Genomic DNA, 18,529 nt, shown 5'->3' with positions numbered 1-18,529 from the left:
TATTTAGTAAGCTTTGATTTAACAACAAAAAACCTACACTTGACAATATAACTGCACATGAACTTCATGTCTTTAGCATGCATTCTATTTTAATCCAAGCCAGCTTTGTTCAGCCTGGTAGATCTGCAACTCCTTTGCATTCTTTCCCCCAGATCCTCCTGCCTGTACACATACCTTTGTCCACTCCTTTTCATCATTAAGCCCTTAGGACATTAGGTACTGGTCAGCATCAGACTCACTTAATAATAAATCTTCAGTTCTATCAACCATGACCAAGATACAATAACCAAATCGCAAACTGGACTAAAGTTTTAGTCAAAGATAATATCTTGGCATCAGTTATGTTCCAGCTCCAGACTCATGAAAGCAGAAAGAATCAATGGACCTTATCCCCTGGAAGCCCAACAGAACCATGCCGTGACTGACACCAGGATGGGAAGCCATGATCCACTGCTCCCTGCCTTAGGCCCGACCAATCTGCAGAGCCCACAACCCCAACTCCCATAGTAACCAAGACTAATGATTCTTCCTTTATATAACCTAGCTACTAGACACCGTTGGAAAGTCAGGTGTTTGAGAGCATTGGCTTACCTGTGTCTCTGGGCTTGGTGTCAACCCTTAAATAAACCTTTACTTTCTTTGCTGCAAGGTACTGTTTGTGTCTTTTTTATTTCTATTTATTTATTGATTTTGGCCTGGATGCATGCAGGCAAGCAGACTCTTTGAGTCGATGGTAATAATAACATGTAAAGTAGACTTGCATTGTACAAAACAGAGGAACTGTTTCCTTAAGGTGGACTGCTGAAGTTAAGAACTTCTAAGTTGTCAGGCTCTCTGCCTGTCATAAAACAAGCATATAGGATCCTTTCAGACTAGATTGCAGAGTAAATCTGCAAGTGCTCTAAGAATCTTAACAAGACTAAATGCAGGAGGCTCATACCCTGTCACTTGTTATCATTCATAATGTTTCATAGATGCCATGACAACTTGTCATAATAATTTATCTTAGGAAGTAGAAGAAGAGGGCTTTTATGATTTCTGCATGTCAGTTATACCGGGTTGCTTATTGCACACATATTTTTCAAATCTGTATCATTATTGATAAGTATATTATATATCTGAGGATCCATAACAAGTATACAAGTTAAGTTTTAGATGTTTTTATTTTTTTAATAAATCCTAACTTCAGTCATGAAATCATATTTTGCTGTAAAGAATACATACACAAATGAAGAAAAGTATATCATTGAGAAATTAGTTGAGAGAGCTTAAGTGTTACTAGAGATAAACAATAATTTTTTGCCGTTCGAGTTTCTTTCAGTCAGCAGAGAGACTAGACAATTATAAGTGCTTTGTTGTAGAAACTCTAGTGGTAACATTAGGAACATTTAATGCCCAAAAATATTAACACTATATTCATTCTTAAGCAATTAATATTGCCTCCTCTGCATTTCTGATGGTTCTGGAAGCATTTTAGCCTGACAGTTCTGGCTTTCCCATGGCAAATTATCCATACACTGGAAATCTCCATAGCAGCTATTATGATTTCAAATTTGTGAAATGAGCCTATGAAAAGTAATGAACAAATGTCCTTACGGTTTACCTTTGTTAAAGCTTTTCAAGGGTGTTCTAAAAGGTAAACAATAATCCTATTAACAATGATTTAAAACAAATATGTGCATAACCAAATCAAAAGAAGCCAACTTTTTGTTCATTCTAGGGCTGAGTTTGTCAATGATAGGAGACAAAAAATGCACAAAGAGCATGTCTTTTTTTCCTCCACGATGGATTCTAATAGTCGCCAAAATTCAATAACCTTCTAACATTTACATATTAAGCCTATTCTGGAAAATGGCCACTTGAAACAGATCAATAGCATATTTAAACTACAATTAGTAACACAGAAAATTTCAACTGAGAGTGCTTAATCATTCATAGAAAGTGCATAATTAAAGAATATTTTTGCCTTTACCTATGACTCAAAGTTTCTTTTATTTTTAAAAGAAGTTAGCCAAATTTTGCAAGTCATTCTGATTGCATGGATGTTGGAGATAGCTACTTCGATATTTACCAAAAGTACCAACTTATTCTTAAGACAAGTATTTAAGCAAATCTATTTGTAAACATCCACCAAATTCTCAACTAAAAGTCAAAATTGAATAATTTTGCCTAACTTCTAAAACATATTATTGTGAATTCTGATTAGCATAATTTCACAAGTGAACTTTATTTTTATTCATACTTTTTGTTTCTCCTTTGTTGCGTCAACTTAGATAACGGTTATTTTAAACTATTTCCTACACCCTTGGATCAACCCATTAGTGATAAAATCTTGAAAGGTTTTTAGGACATTGTAACTCATATGGTCAAGGCTCATATTTTTGAAAAATAGAATATTAAGGGCTAGAGTTCAGTAATTCTCCCAGATCCACAGTTGGTTAGTGGATAGCAGGAATCTACCAGGTCTGACAATTAAGTTTGCCAACTTGTTACAACGATGTTGCTAACTCTTTTTGATATCATAGGATTATTCATTGTGAATTTATACCAACCGGAGAAACAGTTAATCAAGTTTACTGTTTGGAAGTGCTGAAAAGGCTGTGTGAAAAAGTTAGACAACCTGAACTTTTTGCCAATAATTCATGGCTCTTGCATCATGACAATGCATCAGCTCAGACAGCACTGTCCTTGAGGGAGCTGTTAGCCAGTAAACAAATAACTGTACTGGAACACCCTCCCTACTCACCTGATCTGGCCCCCAGTGACTTCTTTCTTTACCCAAAGAAAAAAGGAAATATTGAAAGGCAGACTTTTTGATGACATTCAGGACATCTAGGGTAATATGACGACAGCTCTGATGGCCATTCTAGAAAGAGTTCCAAAATTGCTTTCAAGGATGGACTAGGCACTGGCATCTGCATAGTTTCCCAAGGGGAGTACTTGGAAGATGACTGTAGTGATTCAGCAATGAGGTATGGAGCACTTTTTCTAGGATGAGTTTGAGAATGTAATTGTCAGAACTAGTTGTGTGTGTACATGTGTGTATACATATATACACATACATATACACACACATGTGTGTGTCTGTGTGTGTGTGTGTACGTATCCATTGACATTCAAGAATAACATGTCATGTTAACTTTGGAACACCTATCTACAAATATGAAAAATATAATTTCCAAAGATCATATAGTACCATAAAACAACAATAAAAAAGTAGATGCACAATTGAATTTCAATGAGAGTAACTGTGTATGCAGTGGATTAGCAGAAAACAATGAATAAATAGCTCATAAGGTGTAAGTGTAGTGTAGAGGTTTAAATTCAAACTCAAAACCCTTGTACTTCCCAGGACACAAACTCCTGCTCTAGCAAAACTTGACAAGTTACTGCATGACACATTTTAAAGGACTATACCATGACCACCTGTGATTAAATAAGATGATCACTAAATCCTTAAATGCCAAACATTTTCTATATAGTCATACAGACTTCTTCAAGGTTGCTTGAATGATCCCCATATCCTTACTTCTATTTTAAATCTACAGTCCAGTTGCCCCCGGTCTTTCCTGCCCCAGTACAAAATACAGATAAGTCATCATCCTGCTAGTTCCTGAATTCCATCTTAATTTTCTCCAACTACCAATAAACCTATTTCTGCCAGTATATTTGTTTTATTTGTAGATTTTCTCTCAGCTCCATAAATTGATTTTTCTAACTCGCTCTTCAATATGAACACAATATATGCAATCTGCTCTCAACCGGCAGCTGCTGACAGTGAAAAGAAACAGTGTGTTAAATATAACACATAAATAACCCACAAGCTCTAATTTTAGTCAATAGTTTTAACCTCCTCCTTCTCACAAAGACACTTAAAATTGAATGGCAACTTGATTATCTTGTGTTTATCTCACTGTCTCCTGCAGGTATTAATGATCAGGAAAATACCAAAGTTATGAGGAAAAGATGAATAAAAACAAACAAAATAACTATAATTGAAAACTAAGCAATCGATAGTTAAACGTAACATAGCTACCCACACACTATTTTATAGCACAAACCACCTAAAAATCATGTAAGAAAATGTTTTAGAGTATCATTATTTCATGAACTGAAGCATAGTTATGAAATAATAGTCCCTTAAAAAGAATTGTTAAATATTGAAAAAAATATCTAAGAAGAATAGGTAGTGGACGTATTTTTGAGCTATTACCTATTCTGTTGGAAAGCAGAAACTATATTTTTGTTAGGTCTTACAATTAGGAAAAAGATACAAAAAACTGACAAGGTTACTTTTTTTTTTTTAATTAGGAAGAATTCGATGTTCAAAGTTACAGTCTAGTCAGTTTACATCTAGTAACTGGAAAGATATCTTAGTGTGGGCTGCTGTGACAGGGATACCATAGATTGGGTGGCTTAAACAACAGAAAGTTATTTCACACAGTTCTGGAGACTGGAAGTCCAAGATTAGGATGCCAGCACTTTCTTGTTATATCCTTATATGGCAGAGAGAGAGCCTAACTTGCTGGTGTCATCCAGCAAGTTAGAAGGACATTAATCCATGGGGGTTCTATAGTCATGATCTAATTACCTCCTAAGGCCTCACCTTCAAAAACCATCATATTAGGGTTTCAGCATATGATTTGGGAGAACACAAACATTCTGTCCTTAGCAAAAGGTGTTAAGATTCTTCATCAAACAGTCATTGTATACAATGCATAGTCAGTTTTGATAAAATGAACTTAATTCCTTGACTTACTAGAGAAAAGGTAAAACACAGACAATACTGTATTGGAACTTAAAAGATGCCTGACTAGGTAAATTAACAGAATCACTTGAAAATATTTATTTTGATATAAATACATACACACACACACACACACACACACGTGTGTGTGTGTGTATGAAAATGTTTTAGAGTATCATGATTTCATGATATTCTATTACCTATTCTATTTGAAAGCAGAAACTATATTTTTGTTAGCTCTTACAGTTAGGAAAAAAAAACAATTGACAAGGTCACTTTTTTTTTTAATTAGGAAGAATTCAATGTGTGTGTGTGTGTGTGTGTGTGTGTGTGTATTTTTTGAAAACAAAGCATTTAAAAACATAACATAAAAACTGAAAAATAAATGAACAACTAATGCAGTTCTTGTTTGTTCATATGGCATTTCTTTATTCTTCCCTCCATCACTGGACTTCAGTTTTTCATTCAGAAGTCACTATCTTAGTAAGACTCTCCTTGGCCACTCAATTTAAAATCTAAAATTTCATTTCTACCCTATATCCCTGCTTCATGTACTCCCTTATCTTTTTTCACTGTGTTGCCTTTTTTTCTGACCTTAGCAGTTATCACTCCATATATTTTTAATTTATCTCCCTTATTGTTTGTTTCCCTTGCTTCTCTGAAAGCTTAATGATGTCACCACCATGCATAGCAGCAACTGGCATATAGTGAGTACTAATAAATATTTGTTGAATGAATGAATGGAGTGAGGTTTTCATTGCTGTAAAGGTGTAAGCTCTACATGTAGAAGCTACATCTCTGTCAATAGTTGAACCTCACATTTGTACATTCTTTCTCTGTATATACCTCAGGCAGAATACAAGGCCCGGTCAATTAGAACCAGAACATTTTGGTGGGGAATTTTATGCCCTGTCCTCTGGGAGAAAGACCCTATCTCCTCTGCAAGGCATGCCAGCTCTGCCACGTGATTATTATTGTTTTTTTAATCAAATCCCTCTAATGGTATAGCTAGGCGTTAGCTTCTCTACCTCCACAATATTCTTTCAATAATTCAACGTTGCCAGGATAAATGGTGATCAAACCATAGGTGGCAACTAACTGGTATCCTCTGTGCTGGATAAAGCACACAGAGGATTGTTTTCTTCGTTTGTTTATTTGTGTTTGCTTAGCTTGTATAATGCTCCTCGTCACAGTTAGCCTATAAAATATTTTACAGTCTGCATGGTATATTTTCTAATATGATTACTTGCTCATATTTAAAAATTGTGAGATTTTAAATAAAAATCTGGGTTTCTTGCTTCTCTTGTGAAAAAGAAAGAATCTGGTACGACGGAAATGAAAGATCTGGTACGACTGGTTAATATTCCTTCTGACAAAAATAAGTGGTGCTGAGAGCATTCAACTTCTGATGGGACAAGAGCTCTCTCCAGTGGTATCGCAGTTCCTGCCACTCCCAAGAGAGTCTAGAAACTGAAGCCTAGACTCAGTTGTTACGTACAATCATTTGGAAGCTACTGGTTTTTATTATACCTGACACACTTTACCTTTCATAACCTGCCTGATTAAATAAGTATTTGCATTTTTATATCTCTTCACAAATGAATGAGTACTCTGTGAATGAGATTACATAGGAACTATTTATCTATTACTATGTGACAAATTACCCCGAAAACTTAGCCTCTTAAAACAATAAACATTTATTGTCTCACATAGTTTCTGGAAGTCAGAGATTTGGGGGAAGCTATGCAGGTCATTCTGCTTTGGAGCCTCTCGGATGTTGCTGCAAATGGTTGGCTTGGGATGAAGTCACGTGAAATCCTAACTAGAGCTGCAGGTTTTGCTTTTGAGATCACACACTCACAGGGATGATAGCTGAAGGTATCAGTCCCTTGCTACCTGGACTTCTCCTTTGGGATGCTTGGGTGACCTCATAATATTTTAGCTGGCTTTACCCAGATGAGTAGTCCAAGAGACAGGAGAAGGAGGAAGGCTCATGCTTTTTATGGGCTCATCTCCAAAGTCATATATTATCACATCTGCTTGATGTGATAATTAGAAGTGAGTCACTAGGTCCAGTCCATATTCTAGGGGAGGGAAATCAAAATCTACTTCCTGAAAAAAGTTTGTGAAATTCAGATGCAGTAACCTTGGTCTTGGGGTCTTGGACTTGGTTGAATCATCAAATACTTGCTTTATTTTAATCTAGGTATTATCAAATCCCTTCTGCTTTATGTAATTTTAATATTTCAAAGTTCTTTACAGTTTATGTATATTATCCCAGGTAATATATAACTGGGAATAATAATATAACTGGGAACCCAAAGTGGTTACAATTTACAATCTTTGAGATTTACAAATGTATAAACAGTTTCCAAATAAATGTTTGACTCAGTTTTAGGAAAATTACTCTTAAATTTTAGTGACACCCCAACTTTCAGTGAATTATCATCACCTAGGTAATCTCTCTGAGGAGTTGACATACACTACTAAATAACTGGTTAATTCATAGCACAATTATTTGTGTCCTGAATGTGCAATTTCAGTATCACTGTAGGCAGCTTTTTCCTTAAACATTTGTAACTGTATTTGTCAGTAATACCCTGGATAGTAGTAAGGTTTTTCTGTTTTACTTTTTTATAGTCTTTTTTATATGACTATAATATTCAGCCTCAGCAGGAAGCAGGTCATTACCCTTGATTCCATCCCCAAAGAAAAATTGTTGAGAGCTTCTGAAAGAAGAAGGGAGGATCGGAACAAAAGGGCAAGTTCAGAGCTAAGCTAGGAAACCTTATAAAGTAGATGTTGCCTCCTTGCTTGTCTGTGGAGTTGTCATTCAAATTTTCACCCCTTAAACTGTTAAATGTATTTTGACATATCCAGTTAATATATTGATAGTAGAGTCATTCATAGGTTTTATTATATTTATTTTTATCTTTCAGGATTAATCAAATTATGGTGACAAGTGGTACACATCTATAGTCATTCACTTGGCAAAATTATTAAAATTAACCCAAGATTTTGTTCCCATGCAGCACTAATGCTATATCTGATTCACAGTGCTAACACAATATAGGCATTATGATTTCACCCAAAGTTTCTCTCTTATATTTTATCTGGAACAAACTGACTTATTTATTTATTTATTTATTTTCTCATAGGAACTACTGCTCCATTTTTTGAGCCTGGGTTCATAGCATTGAGTTCTGTGAGTTTAGTATTAACTTCCTACTTATGCCGGGATCATGTTAGCAATCATGTTAGCAGAAATAAACCTTTCTAAAGCCTTATGTTTTTCTATGAGACAATTATTTTTAGTACACACACACACACACACACACACAATTATTTTTCACTAAAAAGTCAATGATGTTCCCTAAAATGTTATGACAGATTTTTAACAAGTTTCCTCTAATTTACTGGGTTCATTGGTCATGTCATTTGCTACTTTGGGTTGATTTCATAAAATAAATTGGAATTCAGGTTTTGAAAACAAAATGTGAGTAGTGATTTGGGGATTGTTGCGGCTTACCTAACTAAACACTTTCAAAATTTAAACTTTATTTTCGTTCAAGTGATTTAAAATATATACAAATACACATAAAATAAACTTTTCTTGTTAATTTGGCAAGGTTGAGTATTACGAAATAATCTTTTTGTTTGTTTGTTTTCTTATTGCCTTATAAGACAATTGTAAATAAATCCCTGCTCTAAAATAACCTACTTGTAAGGAACAAGCCTTTAAAGCTATCTATACAGACATATCTCCTGAACACACACAATGAGAAGAATGGAAAGACAATGCTCTACAAACAACACATGAATTGTCCAAAGGATAGAAAGAAAATTGGAAAAAAAATAAACACAAATTTTTTTTTACAAGTTTAAATTCCTCATCTGAATAAAAACTATTTAAAACAACAAACAAAAAACTTGTAACAACAATGTTGCTAACCTTTTTTGATATCAGAGGTATTATTCATTATGAATTTGTACCTACTGGACAAACAGTTAACCAAGTTTATTATTTGGAAGTGCTGAAAAGGCTGTGTGAAAAAGTTAGGCCTGAACTTTTCGCCAACAATTCATGGTTCTTGGGTTACCACAATGCTCCAGCTCACACGGCACTGTCTGTGAGAGAGTTTTTAGCCAGTAAACAAATAACTGTATTGGAAGACCCTCCCTACTACTCACGTGATGTGGTCCCCAATGACTTCTTTCTTTACCAGAAGATAAAGGAACTATTGAAAGGAAGACATTTTGACAAGATTCAGGATATCAAGGGTAATAGGATGACAGCTCTGATGGCCATTCCAGAAAAAAGTTCCAAAATTGCTCTGAAGGGTGGACTGGGGGCTGGTGTTGGTGCATAGCTTCCCAAGGGGAGTACTTCGAAGTGTCTGTAGTGATATTCAGCAATGAGGCATGTAGCACTTTTTCTAGGATGAGTTCACGAACTTCATTGTCTGACCTTGTATAAATGCATTTTTGAAAAAATTGTGTTTTATACAGACATCAAAGACGGAGTTTCATATCACTTAATTCAATCCTCAAAACATTCTCTAATTTTACCAAGTTGGGCATTGTCAGGTGTCTAACATGATACTGATTCAGGTTTCTTAGTGGCTTTGTTTTCCTGCAGTGTTATTCCTAATTTTCTATCTTCCTTCTATCACTTTCACCATTTTTTTTCTAATTGTTTCTTATTAGTAGTGTTTTATTTTTTGTTTGTTGTTTTAAATAGTTTTTATTCAGATGAGGAATTTAAACTTGTAAAAAAAATTTGTGTTTATTTTTTTTTCAATTTTCTTTCTATCCTTTGGACAATTCATGTGTTGTTTGTAGAGCATTGTCTTTCCATTCTTCTCATTGTGTGTGTTCAGTAGATATGTCTGTATAGATAGCTTTAAAGGCTTGTTCCTTACAAGTAGGTTATTTTAGAGCAGGGATTTATTTACAATTGTCTTATAAGGCAATATAAGAAAACAAACAAACAAAAAGATTATTTCGTAATACTCAACCTTGCCAAATTAACAAGAAAAGTTTATTTTATGTGTATTTGTATATATTTTAAATCACTTGAACGAAAATAAAGTTTAAATTTTGAAAGTGTTTAGTTAGGTAAGCCGCAACAATCCCCAAATCACTATTGTGAGAATCGCAAGGTAATGTATATGAGGTCGAACAAGTTTTTTTTGCGATTCTCACAAGTTTGTGATATAGGCAAATATACTTAATATCTGTATTTCTCAGCTATAGAAAGTGAAATAGAGACAAACTTAGCACTTAGTGATTGGTTGAAACAATCTCCTTTTTTCTCTCCCTCACAGAAATGTATGTTTTTGTGAGACTATTGTCCACATTTATATTAATATTTCAAAGTCAGGCATAGTATGTCTACAAATAAAAGATTCTAAATGCATGTTAAACTAAATTTAATTTAATTTTTTTCTTATATCCTGGACTCATCCTGTTTTAAATAATAATTTGCAATATCTCAACCTCATTTACTTTAATCATATATTTTTAACCTAATTGGAATCAAAGAAGATAAAAACATAGTTTTTGTCTAGAAAATGAATTTTCAAATCTTTCTCAATTAATGACTATTGTTTTATAAATTTCATATACTCATAAACAGTCATTAACAAAAATAATACCACAAAACTCACATTAAATCTGGGAAATGGTGAAAAAGCTGAAAGACTGTAGGATATTGAATTAAAAGACCTAATTCATTACCTATATAAACTGTCAAAATATATTCAAATTGACTTTTCATGAACAGTATAACTTTTTATAATGTATCTTGAATACCTCATGATATACGGAATTGTAAATATGAAATCAGTTTCCTGATTCCCTGTAACCAAATATAACTACTCAGATTCTGTGTGGAATATCTAATCCTTATGCTGTGACTGATCATGAACTTCATCGCAGAGCCAGCCATTCACGAAATAAAGATTCAGCAATCCTCACCAAGCCATGTTTCCTTATGATATCTACTCTAACATCTTTTTAAGCTCAAACTATCTTTTAAAATTAAAATACGCAATTGAAAAATCAGCTTCTAATAACAATACAGTAAAAGTTGATTATTTGTTCTATGGAAAGTCATACCTCCCTCTTTGCTTTCTAATTGTCTTACTTGCCTGGTACTTTGTTTTCCAGAAGATTGAAGGAAAGGAATAAAAAGTGGCTCAATTCAGTAAAATTCCCCTTCCGAAATACAGGCATACCCCATTTTATTCTGCTTTGCTTTATTGCACTTCACAGATAACTATGTTTTTACAAATTGAAGGTTTGTGGCACCCTGAATCTAACAAGTCTATCAAATTCATTTTTTCAAACAGCATTTGCTCACTTCATGTTTCTGCATCACATTTCAGTAATTCTCAAAATATTTCAAACTTTTTCACTATTATTTATTTCTTATGGTATAATTGTTTTGAGAAATTAGGAAATGTGTCCGTGTAAGACTGAACTTAATCGATAAATGTTGCATGTGTTCTGACAGCTCCACTCACAGGCCCTTTCCCCGTCTCTCTCCCTCTCCTCAGGCCTCCCTGTTCCCTGAGACACAACATTATTGAAATTAAGCCACTTAATAATGCTACAATGGCCTCAAAGTTTTCAAGTGAAAGGAAGAGTCAAACATCTTCAACTTTAAATCAAAAGCTAGAAATGACTAAGCTTAGTCACAAAGAGATGTTAAAAGCCAAGACATCCAAAAGTGCCACATCTTGCACCAAACAGTTAGCCAAGTTGAGAATGAAAAGGAAATCTTCTTGCAGAAAATTTGAAGTGCTACTCCTTTAGTGAACATACAAATGATAAGAAAGTGAAACAGCCTTATCGCTGAATCTATTGCTAGTGATGAAGATGCTGTGAAGACTGTCGAAATGATAACAGAGGACTTGGAATATTATATAAATATTGTTGATAAAGCAGTGGCAGGGTTTGAGAGGATTGACTCCAATTTTGAATAAAGCTCTAATGTGGGTGGAGTGCTATCAAACAGCATCACATACTACAGAGATATCACTTGTGACAGGAAGAGTCAATTGATGTGGCAAAATTCATTGTAGTCTCATTTTACAAAATTGCCACAGTCACCCTAACCTTCAGCAACCTTATCAGCCAGCAGCTACCAACATCGAGGTGAGATCCTCCACCAGCAAAAAGATTATGACTGTTGAATGACAGTTACAGATGACAGATTTTTAGCAACAAAGCATTCTTTAATTATGGCATGCAATTGTTGTTTCAGCCATAATGCTATTAAACACTTAACAAACTACAGTATAGTATAAACATAACTTTTATACACACTGAGGAACCGAAAAATTAGTATGACTCTGTATTGCAATATTCACTTTATTGCAGTGGTCTGGAACAGAACCTGCAATGTCTCTGAGGTATGCTTGTATTGAAAAACAATTATTTGTGGGAGAATAATTTCCATCATTGGTCAATGAACCCTGTGGCCTTGTCTCTCCGATTATCTGAGTGTATCAAGCTATCCTTTATTAGCAGAGATAAGACAGATTTGTTATTGTGACAAAAACACAAGGCCCTCACACTTTAGAGCACTGCAGTAGAACACAGAAAATAATCATAAAATAAAACAAGTCACAGTAAGCCAAGAATCAATAACAGTAAAGTTAGTCCCTGATCTGGATAGTCTTACAAGTCTGTTTGTTAATGTTAAAAAAAAAAAAAGAATAAGAAAGAAACAACAACAAAAAAAAACTCATAGAGATGTGCAATTTAAATGTGCTTCTGGTATTAATGGAGCAGTACGTCTTCTCAGCTTTTAACAGGTCATAATTAATCAATCCCCAATCAATACGAAGAATCCTAGCTATAGAACCATTTCACTTACCCATGATGGTTAGGGCTGTAGCTTTTGTTAATTCTTCTTTCATTGACTCTATTACTTCTAAATTACCGCCATCTAGGTTGCATCTATTTATGGTTCCATTTCCCGAACTGATCCAATAAAGCTTGTTTTCCACATAGTCTATCGATAGACCTGCAATTAAATTATACATCTTAAACATAACAGTGCCACTTAAACTGTAATATTCACCTTGTACTGGATTTGAAGGGGGAAATGTATGTTGCAAACTCAGATTTTTGTCTTAAAAAATAAGGTCAAGCTAATGGGAAATACACATAGGCTGTTTTAACTCTCTGTGAAATAATATACTTTTATAGGCACTTAATAGGAATATCTGTTGATTATCACAACAATCTTGTGACACTGAGTTCCATTTTATGGATAAGGAAAATAATACCTAGAATAGTTAAGAAACAAATCCTTAAATATAATAGTAAGTGGACATTCCGGAAATTTTTAAAAAGTTTCTATTTCCAGATTGAGTATCTGCCCTCTTATTACACCATTTGGCCTCAGAAAGTCTGAATATGTTATATTAAATTGGGATACTAATTTAACTGATGAAATTTATAATATCTCCTTTACTTTCAGTAAAATTTACTTTGGGCAGTTACAGATCTATATCAGAGGTTTCAACTCTTTTCAAGTAAATTTAAAGGTAGAAGAATTTCAACAATTAGTAATTTCATTGATATATGGAAGTGAATTGGGCTCATTTAGGGGCTACCATAGAGAGATAAATCATTCAACAAGCAAGTGAACTAAGCCAATGGCATAGTGTGTCCCTGTAGGTTAGTTTTGTTGTATTTTATGGACAGTTTCACATATTAGAGTGATGTTTATGGTTCTCAGAATTCTCAGTACATGTACATATTGATTGCCAAGGGCTCTTAGTACATATCTAATTAACGAATTGCATGCTCAGTAGTCTCAGAGTCCATGTGGTAATAATAACTCTGGGGCTCCATGTTGGTTTTCTGTGATCCACAACTCCTTGTGAAAAAGGGTATGTGGAAACATATACACTCAGTCATCCAGTACCATACACTGTTTCTGAGATCTCTCTCAGAGAATGAAGTGAAAAAACCACAAAAAGTATCTCTCCTATTAAAAAAAAAAAAAGATCTAAGATGAAAAAAATAATAAAGGATGATAGAAAAGAAAGAAGACAGGGAAGGAGGGAGCAAGGGAGACAAGTCAATAGAATGACATGAGCTCAAGTCCATTGAGAAAGAATTAAACATAACCCAAATATTCTCAATTATAAATAGCCCCAGGCCGGAGAGAGGAAGTAATTTATCAAACTAGTTTTAATCAAGTAGAAATAACCAGCCTATAGAATATACCAGAGATTTATTGACTTATTGGTATGTTTTGCTACTTGAGTCTGGGAGGTTTACCAGGAAAACCACAGGGCATAAAATTAGACATTTCAAGGAGGAAGTTTTCAGGTTTTTTGTTTGTTTGTTTGTTTGTTTGTTTGTTTGTTTTTTGCAATAACCGCAGTGGGTGATAGCCTTTTATCACTATGGAAAAATAATCAAATGATTTAACTATTACAGTCATGTTCCATGGTGTAATATTTTCAGGGTGAAAGTCTATTCACCTTTCACTTCTTGTTTTCTTTTTTGTTGTTGTTTTGTTTGGTTTTTAATGAGAGAAAGTTGGTTATTCTACAGGGACTTCTTAAGCCATCTTCATGCATCTTTCTAGCATATATAAATTCTGATTTAGACCACTTAATTTCCCAAAGTGGTCTATTTTACCTTCTGCTTAGTTGACTATGTTAAAAGCACAAAATTCCACCTCTAATCAGCAATGAAGAATATCTTTACTACAGATTTATGGTACAAAATATAACCCCAAACTTTCTGTTGCCAAATTTTCATCAAGAACTGAATTAACAAATACATTTATGAATCATTCCCTTTAGGAACATTATCTGTCCCTCTAAGTATTCTAAATTCTATCTCTTAATCAAGCCAAATCATCAGAGAGCTATATGCATTTTCAGACCACTGTTTCTTTGCCCTCTCTGAATCTCTTGCTGAACTGAGGTTTGGAATTGTGCCTTTGGTTTAAATGAAGGATGCTACAATAAGTAGTCATAGGAAACACGCTGTTATACTTCCCAGGATATAGTATCTGAAAGCAGTACATCACAAAGCAACCTCTTTACACAAGGACCCATGGGAGAAATTTCTTTCAGGGCTCAGTGCCAGAAAAAGCTATATAGGGAAAATATAAAATTGTAACCGATCATATTTCTCTCTTTGCTTTGGCTCCAAAGAAACTGACGAGTCTGACTTGTTAGCCATCACTAGCAATTGTAAAGGAATTGCATTTACACTAGTGACTTTACTTCTGTCTTCAATAGACTACACTATTATTTTCCTTAACCTTGATTTCTTAAAATCAGTATTATTCTGCCCTTTCTTAGGAAATTAATTTATTTTTTGGAAGGAGAGAGTGAATTCACACTGAATGTGCCTAATTTCAAATTTATCCACAATGTCAAAACTTTCTCATCCACCGAACATCCTGCAGTTTCTAGAGTCTAACTTAGGCTGTGTAAAGCAGTTATCATAGAGAGCTGGGAAGTTAGAGAGTTTGGGTTACCCAGACTCTACTATGGAACATCTTTGTTTCTGGAGTGCAAGTGCATAGAGGGAAGGTGGTATGTCAGTGAGTTTTTTATCTTCAGTGCCTATCATGATGCTTAGAACTAAAAAGAAAATTTATAAACACTGAATGAATGAATGAATGAATGATTTAAATAATTTCACTATGAAAATTATAAGTTGTCTTCAAAGAGTTGTGCCTAGTAAAGTTAAATTATCCTCACGGCAGAATTATTTCAATATACTACTTATACCCAGTTACTATGGCGATAGGAAATAGATCTACTTGGTACAGCTTATACTTTTATATTAAGAGTGAATATTTTAGGATTAATAGTTTCAAGATTCACACACAAAAAGTATTTAAAGTTACTATATTAACCTATATTTGCATGTGATGCATGTCACCTAGCCACTTTAATATAGTATGTCTTCTCTCCTGGTACATACATCAGTTTCATCCCTGAATGTTCTTGAGTATGTTTATACCCAGGTTTACAAAAGAGAGTTGAAAATTTTTAAATCTTATTATGAATTCAAGAAATTGGAGATATATGTTTTAAATTCATAAATATAAGTATGTTTAGAAGTACATATTTATAAAGCTCATTAATATAAATATTTTGACATCCTAAGATTTTTCATTTTGTTATTATCATACACTTAGGTTTTAATAACCCTGAAGAATTAACTGGTATACATTTATGGGAATAATTTCTGAATCAGATTTCTGTAGCACTAGAGATGAATCACTAAAGCAGTACACTTAATAGTAGTTTTGATGAAACTGAAACTACTCAGTGATTTTAAAATGCTAATCAATAGCCATGAGAAAACATAAAATATGAGCATGATGGTAAACTTCCCTGAAACACATGCAAATAAATATAATTAATCTGTACTAGAAGGTCCTCAGAGAGGGTAACTGAGATTTTTTTAAATCTTCAAAAGGTCTGTAGGATTTGTCTGAAGAATATACACCTAGAAATATAGTTTTGTTTCTGTAAAACATGTTTATTTTTAAATCATCTGAAGCTGCTTATCAAAAGAAAAAACCTAGATTCAATGACATAATAGGTATATCAAAGGAAAAACTGTCATCATATAAATTGAAAAACCTTTATGAAAAGAAAAATCTACCTTTATCTATAGTTCCTATTATTACAAAAATGCAGTTAATCTATATGCTTTGATTCTAACACCTTTTTTCTTGAATTTAAGCCAAAGATTCCCCTTAATTTATTATTTTATTTGAAGATCTGATCAAAATAGGCCAGTTTATTTCCTAAGTGAGACAATGTAATTTGCCAAAATTATATAATGGCTCTCATAATAGAAATAATCCACACATTGATGTAAGAAACATATATTTTCAAAACAATATAATCTAAATATATTTTCCATGTAGTACTAAAAAAAATAAATCTATTAAGTTTTAAATGATGTTACAACTAAGACTGGAAAGTTTATTTTGTAAGTCTCATTTCATTTTCAAATGACTCAAAACTAACTCAGTGTACTACGCAATGTGGAATTAAAGCAAAAATGCAAATATATTGAAAAAAATCATTTTTTAAAATTAAGGCTTTCTAGATATAGTAACTTCCTAATATTTTTCCATCACTTATTAAATTTAACTTTAAAATTTTTATTTCTTGCTGTGCATTATAATTATCTAGGAAGTTATTAAAAATACTGATCCTGAACCCCACTCCCAGAAATTCTAATTTAATTGGTTTGAATTGGTCGTAGGCATAAGCATTTTTGTGTAAACTACAGATGATTTTAGAATACAATACTTAAGAAATTCCTTTCAAATGCTGAATATTTTTATAATCTTTCAAACTTGAATTTTTAATAAGTTCAACCAGGTCTTTTAAATCTTGCTGGAAAGTGTGTCATGATGGTGAGTTCTCCTGGAGACAGAGAAACATTAAGATGTAGATGGCAAAGAGGACATATCTGGATAGTCAAGTGTAGATGATTAACTTCAAGGCCAATAGATATGTGTAATAAATGACACTGAACTCTTCTAGATAATCTTTTTGTATTATTATCTTCAGACAATAGAAAGTAACTGTTGCTTCTGGAATTGTGAAAGTTGCAGAAACTGGCTACTGAAAACACACTGACAAACAATTATAATGCTTTGGATATTCCAAAATGCAGATCTTCTCAGAGTCTACTGGAAGAGGCTTAATTATATCTCAGGAGAATACTTAGGTTTTCTAAGTTAAAGAATAAACATGCTGAGGAAGCTGAAGAACTCTCCCTGCCCTATATAAGTGAACATAAAAATGTAAGATGCCATCCTTCAATCACTTGTCTATGTGTGTCTGGACTCATCTAATAGAAGGCTGGGTAGCCATCACCTGACTTCACACTCACTTCACCATTGTGATGTTGTAAGAATAAGAATAATTAACTCATATAATAGTATCTGGCCCATTTAGGAAGCACTCAGTTAATGTTAGCTATTTATTATTAGTATAGGTTTTTGGATTTCCCTTTCAAGCTAAAAACCTGCAATAAAATTTTCAACCATTTCTCTACTAATCCCTACAACTTTGAATTTGAGATAATGTAATAATGAGAGATACTCATATCGTGTACTTCATTCATAATTATAATATTTTCTCAATGATACAGGCACACCAAAATTAGATACTTTTGTTTCTGTGACAGCCAATAAAAGACATGCTTCAGTGTCAGAAAAAAAATATTTGCAATCTACATATCAAACAAAAGACTAGTATTAACAAAAAAATTCTCAAAACTCAGCAGTTAAAAAAAGTAAATTAGAACATAGAGGGAAAAAAAATGAACAGGTGTGTCACAGAAGAAGATATACAGATAGTAAATATGCACCTGAAAAAGTTCAACATCACAGAAAAATAAAAATTAAAATGGCAGTGGACATCCCTACAAACTTATAAGATTGTTTAAAATAAAAATAATGACAACACTAAATGTTAGCAAGCATGCAGGGGAAATTGGATCCCTGACACATTGCTGGTGGGAATGAAACACAGTCCAGCCACTCTAGAATACAGGTTGGCAGTTTCTTATAAAACTAAGCATACTGTTACCATAGGACACAGCAATTGCATTCTTGGTAATGTATCTCAGAGAAATGAAAACTTACATCCACAGTAAAAACCTGTACATAACGTTCATAGTAGAGTTATTTGTAGTGCTCAAGAACTGGAATGGTCCCATCCCTTCAACAGAAGAACGGTTAATTGTGGTACATATATT

At 33.5% G+C, this 18,529-nt stretch overlaps 1 protein-coding gene across 1 annotated transcript in view; it reads right to left on the bottom strand.

Annotated features, from left to right (window-relative positions):
* Positions 1-18,529, bottom strand: part of LRP1B (LDL receptor related protein 1B) — a 1,793,989-nt gene that overhangs the window by 550,539 nt on the left and 1,224,921 nt on the right. Inside the window, exon 32 of the mRNA XM_033112843.1 lies at positions 12,633-12,782. Coding sequence (XP_032968734.1) covers positions 12,633-12,782 — 150 coding nt within the window. The remainder of the gene's footprint in view (positions 1-12,632; positions 12,783-18,529) is intronic.

Source organism: Rhinolophus ferrumequinum, chromosome 8 (assembly GCF_004115265.2).
Source record: "Rhinolophus ferrumequinum isolate MPI-CBG mRhiFer1 chromosome 8, mRhiFer1_v1.p, whole genome shotgun sequence".
NCBI classification, from domain to species: Eukaryota; Metazoa; Chordata; class Mammalia; order Chiroptera; family Rhinolophidae; genus Rhinolophus; species Rhinolophus ferrumequinum.
This window is presented reverse-complemented; position numbering and strand designations above follow the sequence as displayed.